At 37.3% G+C, this 16,406-nt stretch overlaps 1 protein-coding gene across 6 annotated transcripts in view; it reads right to left on the bottom strand.

The window, feature by feature from the left end:
• The window catches only part of Pparg (peroxisome proliferator activated receptor gamma), a 129,843-nt gene that overhangs the window by 58,955 nt on the left and 54,482 nt on the right, over positions 1 to 16,406 (bottom strand). Inside the window, exon 1 of one of the 6 annotated variants that reach the window (XM_021641035.2) lies at positions 11,004 to 11,147. The exons of the other annotated variants lie outside the window; for them this stretch is intronic. Within the exon in view, the coding sequence (XP_021496710.1) occupies positions 11,004 to 11,085 (82 nt within the window). The 5' untranslated portion in view covers positions 11,086 to 11,147. Of the gene's footprint in view, positions 1 to 11,003; positions 11,148 to 16,406 lie in introns of those variants that run through there. 6 annotated transcript variants of the gene reach the window in all.

The following is a 16,406-nucleotide window of genomic DNA, read 5'->3' as shown; positions in this document are numbered from 1 at the left end:
CCAATAAATCCTTTCTTCAGGTTTTTCTTGTCAGGCATTTGGTCCTAGAGAAAAGAGAAGTATGTACTACACTAACAAAAATAATAAATTAATGGGAGGGTTAAAGGAATGGTTAATCTACTAGAATAAATATAATTTTATTGATCTGAGTTTTCGCATAATAAATAGAGAAAACCCCATCTTATTTGTTACTTGTGTAGGTTGCTATTTGGAACATTAACAATAAAGAAGGATGGAGCAGTGTCTGATACCTGGATTAAAATTCTGCCTTGGAGGTCTTAGTTCATGATCTCTCTATAGCTAACTTTGTCATCTGTAAAATAATGTTACCTTGTTCTGTTCTAAAGAATGATGTAAAACACTAGGATACTTATTAAGCTCTAAATAAAAAATAGTTGTAATTTTTGTACATATTAGTAGCTAGAGTCTCATCATCATATAAAAGGTGGGTTAAAAGCCTACAGCATGGTCTCTGGGGAACAGGAAGAGGAAGAAACACCAGCAGAGTCCTATTGTTCAAACAGGACTATGCCTAAAACAGATGTCCTGTTTTAAAGACCTCTGGAAAAGAAGAGTGCCTGGCTTTTCAAAGTTACTCACTCCAGTGCTTAATTACTCTTTTGTGGCCTGGAAAGTCTGTCTTATCTGGCATCTCCCCAACTGTATTATACATATGCTAGTAATGTTCCTTTAAAAATCATTACACAGAAAAATATCAGGTAGTCAAATAAATTTAGGAAGTACTAGGTTAGGCAAGGTTGGACATGTTGACTGCAAGACTTAGACACATGATTCAAGCTCAGGGAAAGGAGAACATGCAGTATTACAGCTTAATGTTTGAAGGTCAACTGCTTATGAAACCACGATATACTGTTGTTGTTGGAGTTTGTCAATATTACTTTCAAAGTTATTACAATGTAACCATGGACAACTAACTTAACTGCAAATTACATGAAACTACATTGTGAAGGTGAGAGGAGTAGGAAGTGTATTTGAGAAAGGGAGTGTGGTAGTAAAAGGAGTGAATGCTTATGTTCTACAGTTAGAGGTTAACAGATGGTGAACACAGTAGAAAAAGTAGCAGCCAAGCATGTGATTCTCAAGATACAGAGTTAAATATCAGTATTTTTGAAATGGAATTATTGTGGCACTGAGGATTTCTATTTTTTTAAAATTAAAGTCTTTATATTATTTGACTTCTAAAAAGTTGATTTTTAAAGATTACATTCGATTACATTAAAAATTAAGTTGGATATCCTTTATCCAACTTTGAACTCTACCACTGAACTGTACTCCAATCCCTTAAATACCTTTTAACTGAAATATTTTCCCAGTAAGTGGTGGTAAATCTATTCCTTGCACATACTTTGTTATTAAAAAAAGGAATGATCTGGTAAAAATGTAAAAAAATAGAAAAAATAAGCTGAAATAAAAACCAGACATTTGCCCAACAGATGATCCTTCTTGTATTTCTTCACTTTTAAAAACTGTGGAGATATGTGCATATGTACCTCCATATTCACACACACATATGTGTGCAGGAGCCTGTGTGTGTGCAGAAGCCAGAGGATAGATTGGAATGCCACTGTCAGAAATATCATCCACCCTAGTTTCGAGACAGGTTCTCTCACTGGAGCTGTCTGTTTCTGTCTGCTCAGAACTGTGATTACAAATATGTGCTGGCTTTTAAAAAATATGAGTTCTGGGGGCTGAACTCAGGCCTTTGTTCTTTCTAGGCACGTACTTTTATCAGCTGAGCCATTTTCTTAGTTCCTGTACCATTTTTTCCTTATCTTTGATTAGTATCGTGGGCCTTTTTTTATTAAAAGAGGAACGACTAAATTTCATTCATAGAAGTGTAATTTAATAATGATAACTAGCAATTTTTAATCACTTAAGCAGGAGCCATTGTATCTTATGTCCATCATGCATGTACTTTGTGTATATGATACATATAACATGTAAGTCTTGTAGTTCAACATGTTTAAATTGTATTGCAGTTAAAGGTGTAATATAACATGAAGTTATAAACAATTATTACCATTTAATGGTGTTAAAAATGGGCTTGGGGTTAAGTAATTGCACAACTTTATACAGTTAATTGACTTTACAGCAATTCAGTTGTGGCTTCTCTGATTTTAGAAAGGTTTAGAAATAAATTTGGTTGTACCATTTATTTATCCAACATATTTTCATTCTGCTGCCTACTTCAGACTACTAAAAACTAAATTCAGTGTGTCTCCGGCTTGATTTCCCACTGAGGGATCCGGCAGAAGATGAAGCAGCTAATATGCATCTCTATACGCGCATTTATTTATACAAAGCCAAAATGCTCATAGTAAATGCTTTAATTCAGATCAATACAGCCCCAGAGAGCTGTAGCCCTAGCCTCTACAAGGAAAAGCACATTCAAATTTTAACTCTAGAAGTTCATTTTATCTTGAATGGGGCACATGTTGTTTAGGGAGCTTGTCATGAGTCATGGAGAGAAAGAAAAGATAACCAGACCATATTGACTATCTCCTCTGCTTCTTGACTCAAAAATTCATAACCCTTTCTACTGTGGTCAAACTAGCTCAAGCATGGCTCTTCTGTTAAACTTTCTTTCTTATGTTTTCTAATTGATTTATTATTTATTACAATTTATTCACTTTGTATCCTGGCTGTGGCCCCTCCCTCATCTCCTCCCCAATTCCACCCTCCTTCCCTCTTCTCCCCTATGCCCCTCCCCTAGTCCGCTGATAGGGGAGGTCCTCCTCCCCTGCTATCTGACCATAGCCTATCAGGTTTCATCAGAACTGACTGTATTCTCTTCCTCTGTAGTCTGACAAGGCTGCCCCCACTCCCAGGGGTCACTGAGTCCATATCAGAGACAGCCCCCGCTCTCCTTACTAAGGAACCCACATGGAATCTGAGCTGCCTATGGTCTACATCTGAGCAGGGGGTCTAGGTCCTCTCCATACATGGTCCTTGGTTTGTGCATTGGTTTCTGCAGGACCCCTGGGCCCAGATTTGTTGGCTCTGTTGGTCTCCTTATGGAGCTCCTGTCCCCTCCAGGTCTTTCTATCTCCTCCTTCTTCCATAAGATTCCCTATTAGCCATATAATATAGGATAAACATACTAAACTCTATAGTCCTAAAGAAGCTAAACAACAAGGAGGACCCTGGGGAAGATGCTTAATCCGCATTCAGAAGGGCAAGCAGTATAGACATTGACAGTGGAAGAAGATAGGGAACAGGACAGAAGCCTATTACAGAGGACCTCTGAAAGAATCTATTTAGCAAGGTATTGAAGCAGATGCTGAGACTCATAGCCAAACTTTGGGCAAAGTGCAGAGAATATTTCTTATGCTTTTAAAGAGAGATTCTAGTAATAATCTAACGGAAACTAAGGCTAACTGCTGATAGTTAGTGCAGCTGAATTGAAATCACTATTTTGTCCAGTATACGCTGGCATCAAGTTAAGAACTGCTCATCCAGAAATGAATGAGGGCACACTATTACAGGTTGCAGGGACAATAAAAAGATAATAAATAGGCTGGGGTACACCTCAGTGGTGGAGGACGTTCTTGATATGCACAAGGCCCTGGTTTAATCTTTAGCACACACACAACATACGACACAATACATCACATGTAGTTTATAAAGGAGATATTGTGAACAATTCTATCCTACAGAGTCAATAACCTAGATGAGGTGAGTCTCTTCCTTGGGCCTATTTTTTTCTTTTTAATTTTAATTTTTGTTAATTACACTTTATTCACTTTATATCCCCCCACCTTGGGCCTATTCCTTAAAACACAGTCTGCCAAAATGTAACCCCAAAGAAACAAACAATTGAATAGGCCTATATTTGTTAAAAAAATAGAATAAGTAATTAATAACCTTATAAAACAGAGGGCCAAAGTGCACCCACTGGTCAGTTTTACCAGCCATTCAAGGCAGAAATCATACCAGTTCTTTGCCAGGAGAAACAGATGTAATAATTCTTGATATTAGGAGGCCAGAATTATCCTAATATCAAAACAAGATAAAGCCATTACAAGAGATAAAACACCGTAAATGAACTTGGTCATAAATAGAGACACAAAAATCCCCAACAAAATATTAAGAAATTGAATCTAATGATGTATAAGAACTATACACAGAAGGTGTCATATCACATTCCTTTAATCTCAGAACTTGGGAGGCAGATCTCTGAGTTTGAGGCCAGCCTGGTCTACATAGAGAGCTCCAGGATATCCAGGGCTGCATAGACAGACCCTCAACTATCAAACACATGAACAAGCAAAACCCCCTACACATTATTTATCCCAACTATGCATGAACTTTCTCATTGATAACAAAAAAGAAAACCTAGGTGAGTGTGGTGGCAATTTCTTTAGATTCAGTAAAAAGGTATGGCCATGAAAGATAAATAGAGCTTTATTAAAATTTAAGTTGTCTGCTCTCCATAAAACTATATTCATAAAATATTTGCAAAAAACACATCTGATAAATGTCTTCTTCAAAATACACAAAACTCATAAGAAAACAAACAACTTGATATAAAAATAGGCCAGAGACTTGAGCAAGAAGATAAGATCTTCAACATCATAAATCATTAGGAAACCTTCAAACACTGACAACACCAGAAGCTAATGAAGCTGTAGAGCATCAGAAATACTCCCTCATTACCAGGAGAACTGCAACAGGGTCTGTGACTTTGGAAGACAGCGTAGCAGTTCTTATAAAAACAAAATGTGGTCCTCCCACACAGTCCAGTGGCCACAATCCAAGCAGACTGAAAACTTAGGTACACACACACACACACACACACACACACACACACAAACTGTACACAGATGCTTATTATAGTTCAATGATTGTCAAAATTTGAAAGCAACCAAGGAACCCTCCAGCGGATGAGTAGATAAATTGTAATACAGCCAATGAAATACTTAGTCTTGAAAAGAAATGAGTTAGCAAACCATGAGAGAACATGGAGGAAGTTTATATCACTTAAGGAAAGAAGCTAATCTGAAAGGAATAGATGTTATATAATTCCAACTATATAATATTCCAGAAAAGGTAAAAATTATGCAGACTTTTAAAAAGATTTATTTAAAAAATTTTATGTGTGTGTGTGCATGCACACATGCGCACCTGAATATGTATGTAGCATGGTGTGCAAGTGCCCTTGGAGGCCGGAAGAGGGTGTTGGAAGTACAGGAGACAAGCTTGCTTTTAATGAGTGAATAAGTTGACTATTATGTGTTAGGTATTTTGCATTCTTCCCCCGACTAGGAATAGAGATTAAACATGGATTCTTTCTCAGTGATTACATACTTTGGCTTGGAGAATACACTAAAACAGAAAAATAAGAAATGGCCATCTCTATTAAGGTCTAAGTCACATGGAGAAGACTTAGCCCTGTGAGAGGGCTTTACTCTCATGTGATTGTTATCAACGAGAATTGCTCTTTACCAAGCACTGTTCTGGGATACAGTGAATGGGACATATGAGTGGATGAGAAAGATGACCAAGATCTCTGCCTCTCTGGTGCTAATGCTCTATAGGATGGAGCAGACTATAAGCTATAAATACAACCAGCCAATAAGCTATATGGTATAGAAGAGATGAAAAGTGCTTTCAAAATAGGAAACTGGAGAACAGAAATGAGAAAGGCAGTGGGCAGGACAGGGTGGAAAGGCTTTTCTTACTGGAAGGTAAGATCTGAGCAAAGAATTGAGGGACTAAGAGAGACAGTCAGGGGTATGTCAAAGGAAGAATGTTCTGGCATGACACTCATGGAAGAATAGGGACTAGGGGAGAGACTCCAGGCAGAATTGTGCATGGAGTGTTGATTAGAGCGTATGCCAGTGATGCTGCAGCAGAGCCAAGGGGAAGAGATGGACAGGAGAAGAAAGGAACTGTAGAAGTCTCTGGGATGGGGTTGGCAGTTCAGCACCAGTTGGGGCTTTTGTTCATTATCTTTGAACTGAGAGCCACTAAAGGGTGTTGAGCTAGGTATAGTCCTGACTTTTAAACACAATGGATAAGGGGTGGGTGGAGAACAATGTTGGGAGGAAGGGCAGACACATTTAATAAACAAAACCTGTCAAGAGACTGCTCTCTAGTCCAGAGACAGTAGATTGATTAGGTTGGTGGCAGCCTAGGAGGTAGAGGACAGAGCACATTTTCAGACAGATGGAGACAAGAACCATTAGACACGGATAGTCAGAGAAAGCTTCACAAAACAGGCTGATGTTTCTTGGACCAGACCTTGAAAGACAAGGAGGATTTGAAAAGGTGGAAGACTGGGGAAGGCAATTAAGGACATACTAAACTCAGAGGCAAGAGAAAGTGTGGCTGTATTCTTGCAAAATGAGATTAGTCTGAAAAGAGTCAGGTAGGCCACTTTCTGGGATACGGTGGGAAGGAAGGTAAAATATATGAAGTGTAGTCAGGCTACCAAAAAAGCAGTGAAAGCCAGGCAAAGGTGTGGACTTTTATTTGAACTCTCTTGTTCAAATAAAAATTACATGAGTCTAAAGCACTGCACATTCAAATAGCCATGTGAGCCCAGTTGTGAGGTTGTAAGAGTAGGATTGCAGCTTCTATTAATGCAATCGCTATGTCTGTCAATTAGCTACAGGTGCAAAACTGCACACAAAGGAAAGAGTAGCACAGTAGAAAGGTACAGAAACCCAATTTATTAAAAAAAAAACCTGCAACACAAATACTCAGCATCAAGTAGACGGAGAGGAAGCATTCACTAACACCCATGCCGCTGTACTGTGTCCAAAGAAGCGAAATAATGAATTCATGGGTCAGCTCTGGTCCCCCAAGTTAGTGAAGAATTTTCTTAGCCCAGATTTCTTCTGAGCCAAGAAATGTGTACCTAACAATATACTATGATTTTAGAGTTTCTCCAGCATTACTTCTTCAGGGTAAAGGTATAACTTAGGGGGTGAACTTACAGATTCAGTAATCTCATAATATCAGAGCTATGAACGGATTTTTTGTTTAAGGTGTATTTTACCACTTTGAGAGGATAACTGCTGTCAGGTTGCTTTTAAAAACCAACTATACTGTGCCTATTATCCCAGCACTAAAGAGGAAAAGACAGAGGGTCGGTTTAAAGTTTGAAAGCAAGGCCCTGCCTTAAAAAAAATCTTGCGTTTTGTTGTAAATTACATTTCTTTCATGTTTTTTAAAAATATATTTTGTTTCACAATTTGAGGAGAATATAAGAGAACTGACTATTTTGGAGAAGCAATGAGAAGACATCGAGTCTACAAATTGACCTAGTCCAAGTCTTGGCATTTAAGAAGGAAGTTAAAACCAGATACATTAGAAGTACAGACAGAACTAGAGCCATGCTAAGGAAAAAGTTAATACCAACAACTATAAAATTATTTTTAAATGACTTGAATCGTTTTTCTTTCTTTACCTCTAGGGATAGAACCAGGGTTTTTGTGCATGCGAGGCAAATGCTCCAACTTCTCCCCTCACTTCTGTCACCTTCCAGCTCTCTGAATTGCTATTGCACGAGAGATTATGAAATTCAGAGTTGTATCAATAATTTAAATCTTTCCTGGACTTTCACTTCAACAAATAAAGACTATCATAACCTAGAGAAGTTTTTTTTTCATTTTTTAAAATGTCTCTGAGGGGGAAAAACAGAACAATCACTGCTTCAATTTAAACTCAAAAGAATGATTTCAATCTTTGGCAGTTCAGTATCTTCAGAGACAAAATGTTAATGCAGTGGGAAGTAATTTTGACAAGTTAAACAAAACAAAACAAAGCAATCCAGGGCTGGAGATGAAGCTCAGTGGTAGAGTGCTTGCCTGGCAAACACAAGCTCCTGGGATTCATCTTCAGTACTATAAAGGTTTTTGTTTGTTTGTTTTTTGCTTGCCTTTTTTTTTTTTTCTAAAGATGAGATATAAAGCTGTTTCCTTAAAGTTTGATTAGGTTCTTCTTAAAACACTCATGGGGGTTTACTAAAGCTGCCCCTTTTAGCATTAGTGGTATAGTGGTGAGCATGGCTGCTTTCCAAGAAGCTACTTTTTATTCAAATTGCTGCCACTTATTCTAGTGCAATGAAGATAACTTCAGGTTTTGTTTTTCATATTCTCTAAATTGCTTAAAATATAAGATACTTTGCTCTCAGAGCCTTCTATATGATCCTTTAGTAACCAATATGATAAGACTGAAACAATAAGCTTGATAAAGGGCTTTAGGTCTGCCTTCACAAGCACTGTGCTATGCAACCTTCACAGTAACCCTGTTAACATTCAGGGACACAGAAAAAAATTTGATTTGCTCTATTCACAAAACATGTATGTGGTCAACGCAGGACTGACTGGTCCTTTAAACTTCTGGACAGGTGAGAACTTCAGTCAATTATCTGTTTCTAGTATACCATTATCTAGAGCCCCTTAGACAGTTTAAATATTCCCCCATAAAAATGGTATGTAATCAACACTGCTCCCATCTCTGTGGGACTCTGGTTTCGAAGGGCTCTATTGCAGCATTTGTCACGTCTCTAAGACACATTTCCATTGCTCAACCAGCTCCAGAGGACAAGCGTCATCATCCTTCAAGTTCTGGTGCAACAGCCGAAAATTATAGAATCCACACAGGACTGAGTCTGGCACTCAGAGTGGGAGGCATATTGAGCATGAATCCGAGGAAGCGTCTTTTCCACTGTGCCAATTTTTATTAGTGGAAATCAGAGCCAACACAAGGTTACTTGGGGTTACCTGCAGAATTCTTGAAAAAGAAAAGGAGATGAAAGGGACACAGTGTTCATGGAGTCATGGAAAAATGTATAGATGTCCTTTTGGGCATAGCAGCTAAAGGAGTGACTTTAGCTTCTTAGATATGATCAATGCAGGTAGACCTCTTGGACCAAAATTAAACATGTGGTTTTGTGTTTTGTTTTGTTTTTTTCCTTCAGTAGCAGTACCCATGTGCTATACCATCACCTATTCTATTTTGCCTCAGATGGGGAAGAAAGAATACCTAAGCTTATGGTGTAGGCCAAAGACAGAATCTCTATACAATGTCATCAATGCTCACCTTGGATAGCTAACGATGATTGCATGCTTGATTTCTTTCCAAGTTTACCTGTTTGTTTTAGCAGCAGTGGAATAAATAATGATCATCCACAAAACACAATAGAAGTAACAAACAGGTTGTTGGACTTTAATAGCTCAAATTTTTAGTAGAAAAACATTTATAAATAAACCAGATGACCACAGAAGCCAAAGTTCAAATTATTAGTAAAAGTTGTAATATTTTATTATAATTTTATGATTAAATTATTAAAATTGTATTATTAAAATATTATCTCAATATTTTAATTACTTAAAAAATAGACACTATGTTACCCAGGCTAACCCCAACTCCTGTCAATGATCAATCCTTTCAGCCCAGTCTTCCAAGTAGCTGAGACTACAAGCCACAGCAGTACACCTAGCAAATAACTTTATTTTGTACCATTTTAACAAAGAAAGAAAGTCTTGGGTTAGTCTAGAGGAGAGATTTCAGACTCAGAGAAATTATAGTTAGGACAAAGTCATGGCATAAAAATAAGAGATTGGTACAGAATTGAATCAACTAAGCATCTCTTGATATAACCAGCATCTGCCCTCTAGTCAACCTAAAGTATTCATTGTTACATCCTAGACAAGTTCTTTTCAAATACACAAAATTACTGAAGCTGGAATCAAGAACATAGGAAGCCAGGATATTCTGCCCCAAGGCAGGCTAAAACTAAGATGGACAGTGATCATTTTCATTGCTTACAAAAAAAAATAGAATATTTTATAGAAGATAATGAAACTAAACTAAACTTCTGTATAAGAAACTCAGATGACATATATACCGAGTCAATGACAGGGGTTCAGATCAGGAATAGACAGTGCACTCAATCCTGAGTTGGATTCTTAGCATTACGCACACACACACACGCACACACACACACACACACATGCATATGCACAGTAAAATTTCAGAAAATATTTTTAACTATAAAAACTAATGTTTTTAAAATTGTGACAAATGTTTTTAAATTTTAGGCTTCCAGAAAAATTAAAAGGTTAAGCTATTCATCTTAACCAACAAATGACTTCATTTTTAATGATTTCACACTTTCACTGTAAAACATGTCACCCTATTCAATAACTTATTTTATATGCAATATATGAGATGATTGGAAAAAAAAACAAATGGAAACACTAGAATAAATAGGAAATTATACAAAATAGAAGAAGCTGTGCTTAAGAAAACCCAGTAGAAGGAGCTATAGAAATAGAGAATGTAACTTTTTGCAATGGACAAGAAAAAATGTTGGAAAAGGAGAATTTTGTTCTTGTGCAACAAGTCTGAGTAGTAGTAATGGTAAATTATTTACTCAGTATTCATCTAGTCTTAGAGAGACCTTACTTTCTTTGTATAAAGTTACTTAGAAAATATATTCGTCAATTAGGCATTCAATTAAAAATTCTAAAAAATAATCTGACATGTAAAAAAAAAGGAATCTAACATGTTCCTATACTCTAGGAGTGTACGATTCTTTGGGAAAAAGAGGATGCAGATTGCAAAGTACAATAAAAAATACTTGAAGAATAAAAATTCTATAAATGGATAAAAACTGCTATGAAAGCTAACACAATAAAAGGGGGAAACTGATTCTTCAAGAGCTCTAAAATAATCACACATGTTTTTGGGATATGTATGCAAATGCAGGTAACAAAAATGAGCAGGTCTGGTTTTGGATAGCAAAATACCTTTAACATTTATAATTCAGGAGATGGAAAGCCATGCAGAGAGATAAGCTATGGATTAAGGGTTCTATGCTGAGGGTTCTGAATACATTTGTAAGTGACCACCATACAAGTGACCAAAGGATTAAAATACTCTAATGAACACACGTGGAAGACAAACAGTTCCACCCACACATGAGTGCCCGAAGCATCCCCGGCAGCAAAATCAGGAGCGGACTTTACCTTGTGAAGTGCTCACAGGCAGTGCATCAGCAAAGGCACCATGCTCTGGGTCAACAGGAGAATCTCCTAGAGTTTCACCCATAACAGCATAAAACAGCTTTGGTGAATTGACACTGGTGCTTTGTCTATGTCTTGCAAAAGATCGATTTGTTAAAGGAAAAAGGCTTGTGGTCATACAGCTTGTGAATATGCTAATGAGCCAAGACACCGGTTTTCAAATAGTTGGGAGAGGTGGAAATAAACACAGAAAGGATCAGGCCTGAATTGGCTGGCACTGTCCTGAGTGAGAGCCAGCTGTGACAAAATGGTATGTCATAATGTTGTCTGCTGCTTTGGCAAGACTTGGTACATTACAAGGAAAACGTTGCTACACTGTCTCGCCAGTGACCCACACGTTTAGTGTCTTGTGAGGGGTGTGAACTGTACAGTATTTGGAATTATCAGAGCAGAGATTGTTCAATTTTTGATTGTTTTTTAATTGCAATAAAATACACATCAATGGCTTTTTAAATAGAAAATTTTAATCTCTAAGTTATGAAATACTGGTTAAAACTTATTTGGGCAAAGTTTTTCTTAGGTATCTATCTTTGGTTGACTCTCCTAGTCACATATCTGAAGAAAATTCTGGGATTCAAATACATTCGTATTTCAGATTTTGCTACCTCCATGCTACCTAATGATATTATTTCTAAGGTGATTTATTCAACAAGTTTACAAAAGCTCCAAAATGTTACTGCTATGCAAATTCTATAAAACTGAACAGTTGACAGAATAAAGGCCCGGCAATATTCCAATTTTTTATATCAGAGTTTGTTTTTTAAATTTGTTCATCGATAGCAACTGCAGCAATGCTCTGATGGTTGATATTTGAATGATAAGTGCTATGTCACATGAAAAAAATTGGAACTCTCTCTGAGAAAAATGCATTACCAGAAGAAGAAGAAGAAGAAGAAGAAGAAGAAGAAGAAAAAAAAAAACTACCCTGCTAGGTTGGCAATGAATTGTGGTCAGTTTTGTAATCAGGAAAATGCTGGCTTCTTGCTTAAGGCCTTTGCCCTTTTTGGCAGAAAAAACACTAGCCATGCCAAACTGCTAATGTGGGAGCAGCCCTTGTCACATAAGTGGCCTAATAGAATTCAGTGACCTGTGGAGTTTTAAAGAGCCTCTACACAAGGCAGCGTATCAGACGGCGATAATTCCCGGAATTATATTCATCCTGATACCCCCAAATGGAATAACCATAGATCTAGTTAATCTATGTTGAGTAACCATTCATTCTTCAAGGGGACTAGCAAGAGTTTCTCTGTCAATCATGAAGCAATAGCTCTATGGGAAAATGCTCACTGGGTTTAAAAAGCACATGGTAAGGTGGCAATTACATTATTTAACACCCCCCCCAAACCATTACTAAAGTAATTCAAGTTAAAATGAGTTTCTCAGCAGTCCAAACGATGAAGCTAATGGTCACTGTGTAGGGTTAGTTTTAGCTCTCTTTAATTTGAATTCTTAATAAAAGAATTACTCTTTCCTTCTCAATGCTTAGAAACTTCCTTAAATTACAAAGTAAGGATGGAATCACAGACACAAGGACACAGTACTTAAGGATGTGATTGAATCCAAAATTCTTGGTGGAACTCACAGGTCAAAATAATCACTGAATCAACCACTAAAGTCAAGAACAGAAACAAATTTTAACAGAATGGAACAAAAACTAGAATTCCATTTTATCTATAGACACTCCCTTGTATCTGTGTCTAGAAAGCAAACTTCAGCTTCCTTTGAAGGTCAATATGTTCCTTGGTTCCCTTATTCCTGTCCCCAGACCTTGATTTAACTTTTAAAAATAGTTGAGAGGGAAAGGTGTAGCATAGTGGTAGAGCTTTTGCATGGCATTTGTAGGCCCTGAGTTTGATCCTGAGTACCCTCCCCCCCAAAAAAAAGGGGGAACCTTCTTAAGATTGCATGGGTATTTGAAATGCTAACATATGGCAGAATGATGCCATTTTAGGAGTCTAAAGAGATGAGAAAGGGAGACCCCTGGGTAATAACTGTGTCTTCTAAATTAAAAAGACAGGCAATGCCAGCACTAGAACTCCAGTGCTCAGGCACCACAGGGATAGAGGAAGAGGAGGCTTATGGGCGATATTAATGAGCATCTGCAACATCCTATTTTCAATACCAATGACTATGGTGAGAGTAGCGGCTGGTCTTTCAATACCTTCTTTCCCATGTCTACACATTCCCTCAATGCTGATGTAGCTCATTCATTTCATGTGACTCAGTGTGGATATTCTCCATCTGGTTTCTAAGGTCAACAGCCTCACCTAGTTCTCAGGTTCTGTTTTAGTCTGTTATTATCTGGGCTGGGCACCACACAGATATAGTCTTTCCAACCATTCAAGGGATGGAAGTTTGGACTCTGCCTATTGCTTCCTTTTCCCAAGACAACATTCAACTGGAGTATCTACTAGTCACCTAGGCTTTCTGAGCCTCTCCTTACTGTGTGCATGTTACTGAACTTTACAAATTATTTTAGCAGGTAATTATTCCACAGCACCTGAATCTGGTAACATCTGCTCCTAGGATTATATTTTGTCATTTGTTCTTGCCCTAAGCTAGGCTGCCTTTTACTTGAAAACAAAAGCCTCTTGGTCTTTATATTTCATGTATTTGTCCAACAAATATTTATCAACAATATAAGAGATGGTAAGCCTTAAGCTTGGTGCCAGGGTGCTAATAAACAAAATGGGCATGTTCTTATGGACTTAAAAAAATAGCCAATACACCTCATTATCCATGTGGGTTCCCTATTAAGGGGAACAGGGACTGTCTCTGAGATCAACTCAGTGGCTGGCTCTTTGATCACCTCCCCCTGAGGTGGGGGCAGCCTTATCAGGCCACAGAGGAAGATGATGCAGGCCATTCATGATGAGACCTGATAGGCTAGGGTCAGATGGAAAGGGAGGAAGACCTCCCCTATCAGTGGACTTGGAGAGGGGCATGGAAGGAGATGAGGGATGGAGGGTGGGATTGGGAGGGAATGAGGAAGGGGCTACAGCTGGGATACAAAATGAATAAACTGTAATTAATATAAAAATAAAAATTAAAAAGTGCAATAAACAAAAGTCACAGTTTAAATAAATATAGAGCCTGGCATACAGCAGCTTCAAAAAATGTTGCTTACATATCTGATGGCACATTTGAACCATGCAACACACAAAACACCCAAGTTACTAACAAAATTGTTACACCGTGTGAATTGTTTAAGACAGCTGGTCTTTGTTACAATTTGTTGTCCTACCACACTGTTGCGCTCTGTCGCTTAAGAAATTATTCACTCCCATGGACTTTAGATAGGTGAAGATGAATGGAGTCAATCTCATTTTTTTGTAATTATTCATGGATTTTGTTCTGAAATATTGGAAAGACTTACAGATTTTATTTTCTATCAGTTCCAACATTAATCCATCCATTAAGCATTAAGTATTACTGTAGACAACCACAACAGACACAATAAGCCAGTTTTTAGCCTCAGTGAGTTCATATTTAATTACACCTACCAAAATGACCCAAACATAAAAGATTGAGCCTCTAGTATACTTAACTTTGAAGATCAATTAACATCCATCTATAGCAGAAAAGTAATTGCTTTAGTAAAGTTGCTATTATCAGGGGACAGTACTAACACCAGAGAATTCATAAAGTCATAAGGATTCTGACATGTAGGTGAATGTCTTCATCTTCATAACCATAATAATCCTAGTGTCTTACTATTGAAATTCATAGTGAGATTTATAAAAGAGTTTGCAGTGTTATCAGCATTTTGCTCCACAGTGGAGAAGCTGATCAGCACTGATCCTGTGGAAAGCTGCCTGAAAGGGTAATTTTACAACATCAAGAAGAGACCAGTGGGCATCAGAGAAAACTCAACTTGTGTGAAGCAAAGTAAGTTTTTTTTTTTTTTTTTTTTTTTTTTTTTTTTTGTAGTGGAGAGTGAGATGAATATCTTGCCTAAGGTTTTGGAAAGAGAAGGAGTGTGGATTTGGTTGTGGGTTCAATATTACATTCTTGATAGGAAAAAGAAAGTAGATAATGAATTATACAACAAAGAAGATGGAAAGCCTATTTTACTATTTTAATACATGTGTTGCCAAAGTAAGACTAGAAAGCTGATTTAATTCTTTTCCTGTTTGTGATACCTGAAAACATACTGATAGTTTGCTATTTGAGACTGGTTGTGTTTGGGGTTATTTTTGTTTTTAAAGACAGGCTGGTCTCAAATTCATTTTGTAGTTGAGGATGGTCTTGATCATTCTGCCTCCACCTCCCAAGTGTTCGAATTTCAGGAATGTACAACTATTCCTGGTGAGGCTACTCTTCAATATTTAATCTTGAATGTTAATTATGGAAATCTCTAATTTGCTAAAAAAAAAAACCCTAAATTTTTATACATCAAATACCCTGTAACACATTTGAAAGGTGATTAGATCCATAAAAGTTGTAAAATTTTTATGATCAAAAGACCCAAAATTAATTAGTAAAATTACAATATTAATATTGTTAGCATTACTCAGTGTTATATTGATTTATGTAAAATCTTTCCATAATATACAATTAGTCATTTAATATTTAATAATCTGGAATTTATCATGCAGATTAAATTTGGATTTTTAGAATTTCTTTGGTTGGTTTCTCTTGTATAAAATTACATGTTTGTGGCTAAGAGTGGTGGTACATGCCTTTAATCCCAACACTTGGGAGGCAGAGGCAGGTGGATCACAGTGAGTTGGAGGTCAACCTTGTCTACAAAGCAAGTCCAGGACAGCCAAAGCTATACAGAGAAACCCTGTCTTGAAAAACCAAAAAAAAAAAAAAAAAAAAAAAGTTTGTATTGTTGTAGAATAGTATTTTTTGAATATCCTCATTTATTCTGTTTTATTGGTACAGATAAACACCTATGCTGGCTCCCAAAAGTTTGGAGCAATTTGAGAGCTGATAGCTCTCTTCTCTCCAGAGCCTAGCACAAGCCTTTGGTTGGCATTCAGATAGAGTGGGATTGTTTTTGTTGATGATGAGGATGGTTAGATAACAGCTGCTTACCACATTTCTGTCTCGTGTGTCATTCAAGAAGGTTAGAGCCTAATAAATGGGTAACAGCATCATTTATTTTTCTTGTTCTTACAAGACTTCAGCTTCCTGGTGATGCCTCCAAGAAACAGGTAGACTGAATGCCCAACTCCCTCCTGTCCTTATCCAGAGCAACTGCCTTTTTCCTAGCTCAACTGAAGCTGGCTCAGAACCTTATCTTCAAGTGGCTGGTTACATCAACCCCAGGTTTCTTCACATCACAAGGAGTGATGTGCCAATGGAACACAGGCTTTGAGAAGAAACAATCCTGGTCTT

This window comes from Meriones unguiculatus, chromosome 5 (genome assembly GCF_030254825.1).
Source record: "Meriones unguiculatus strain TT.TT164.6M chromosome 5, Bangor_MerUng_6.1, whole genome shotgun sequence".
NCBI classification, from domain to species: Eukaryota; Metazoa; Chordata; class Mammalia; order Rodentia; family Muridae; genus Meriones; species Meriones unguiculatus.
The sequence above is the reverse complement of the archived record's forward strand: the minus strand, read 5'-3'. Positions and strand labels throughout refer to the sequence as shown.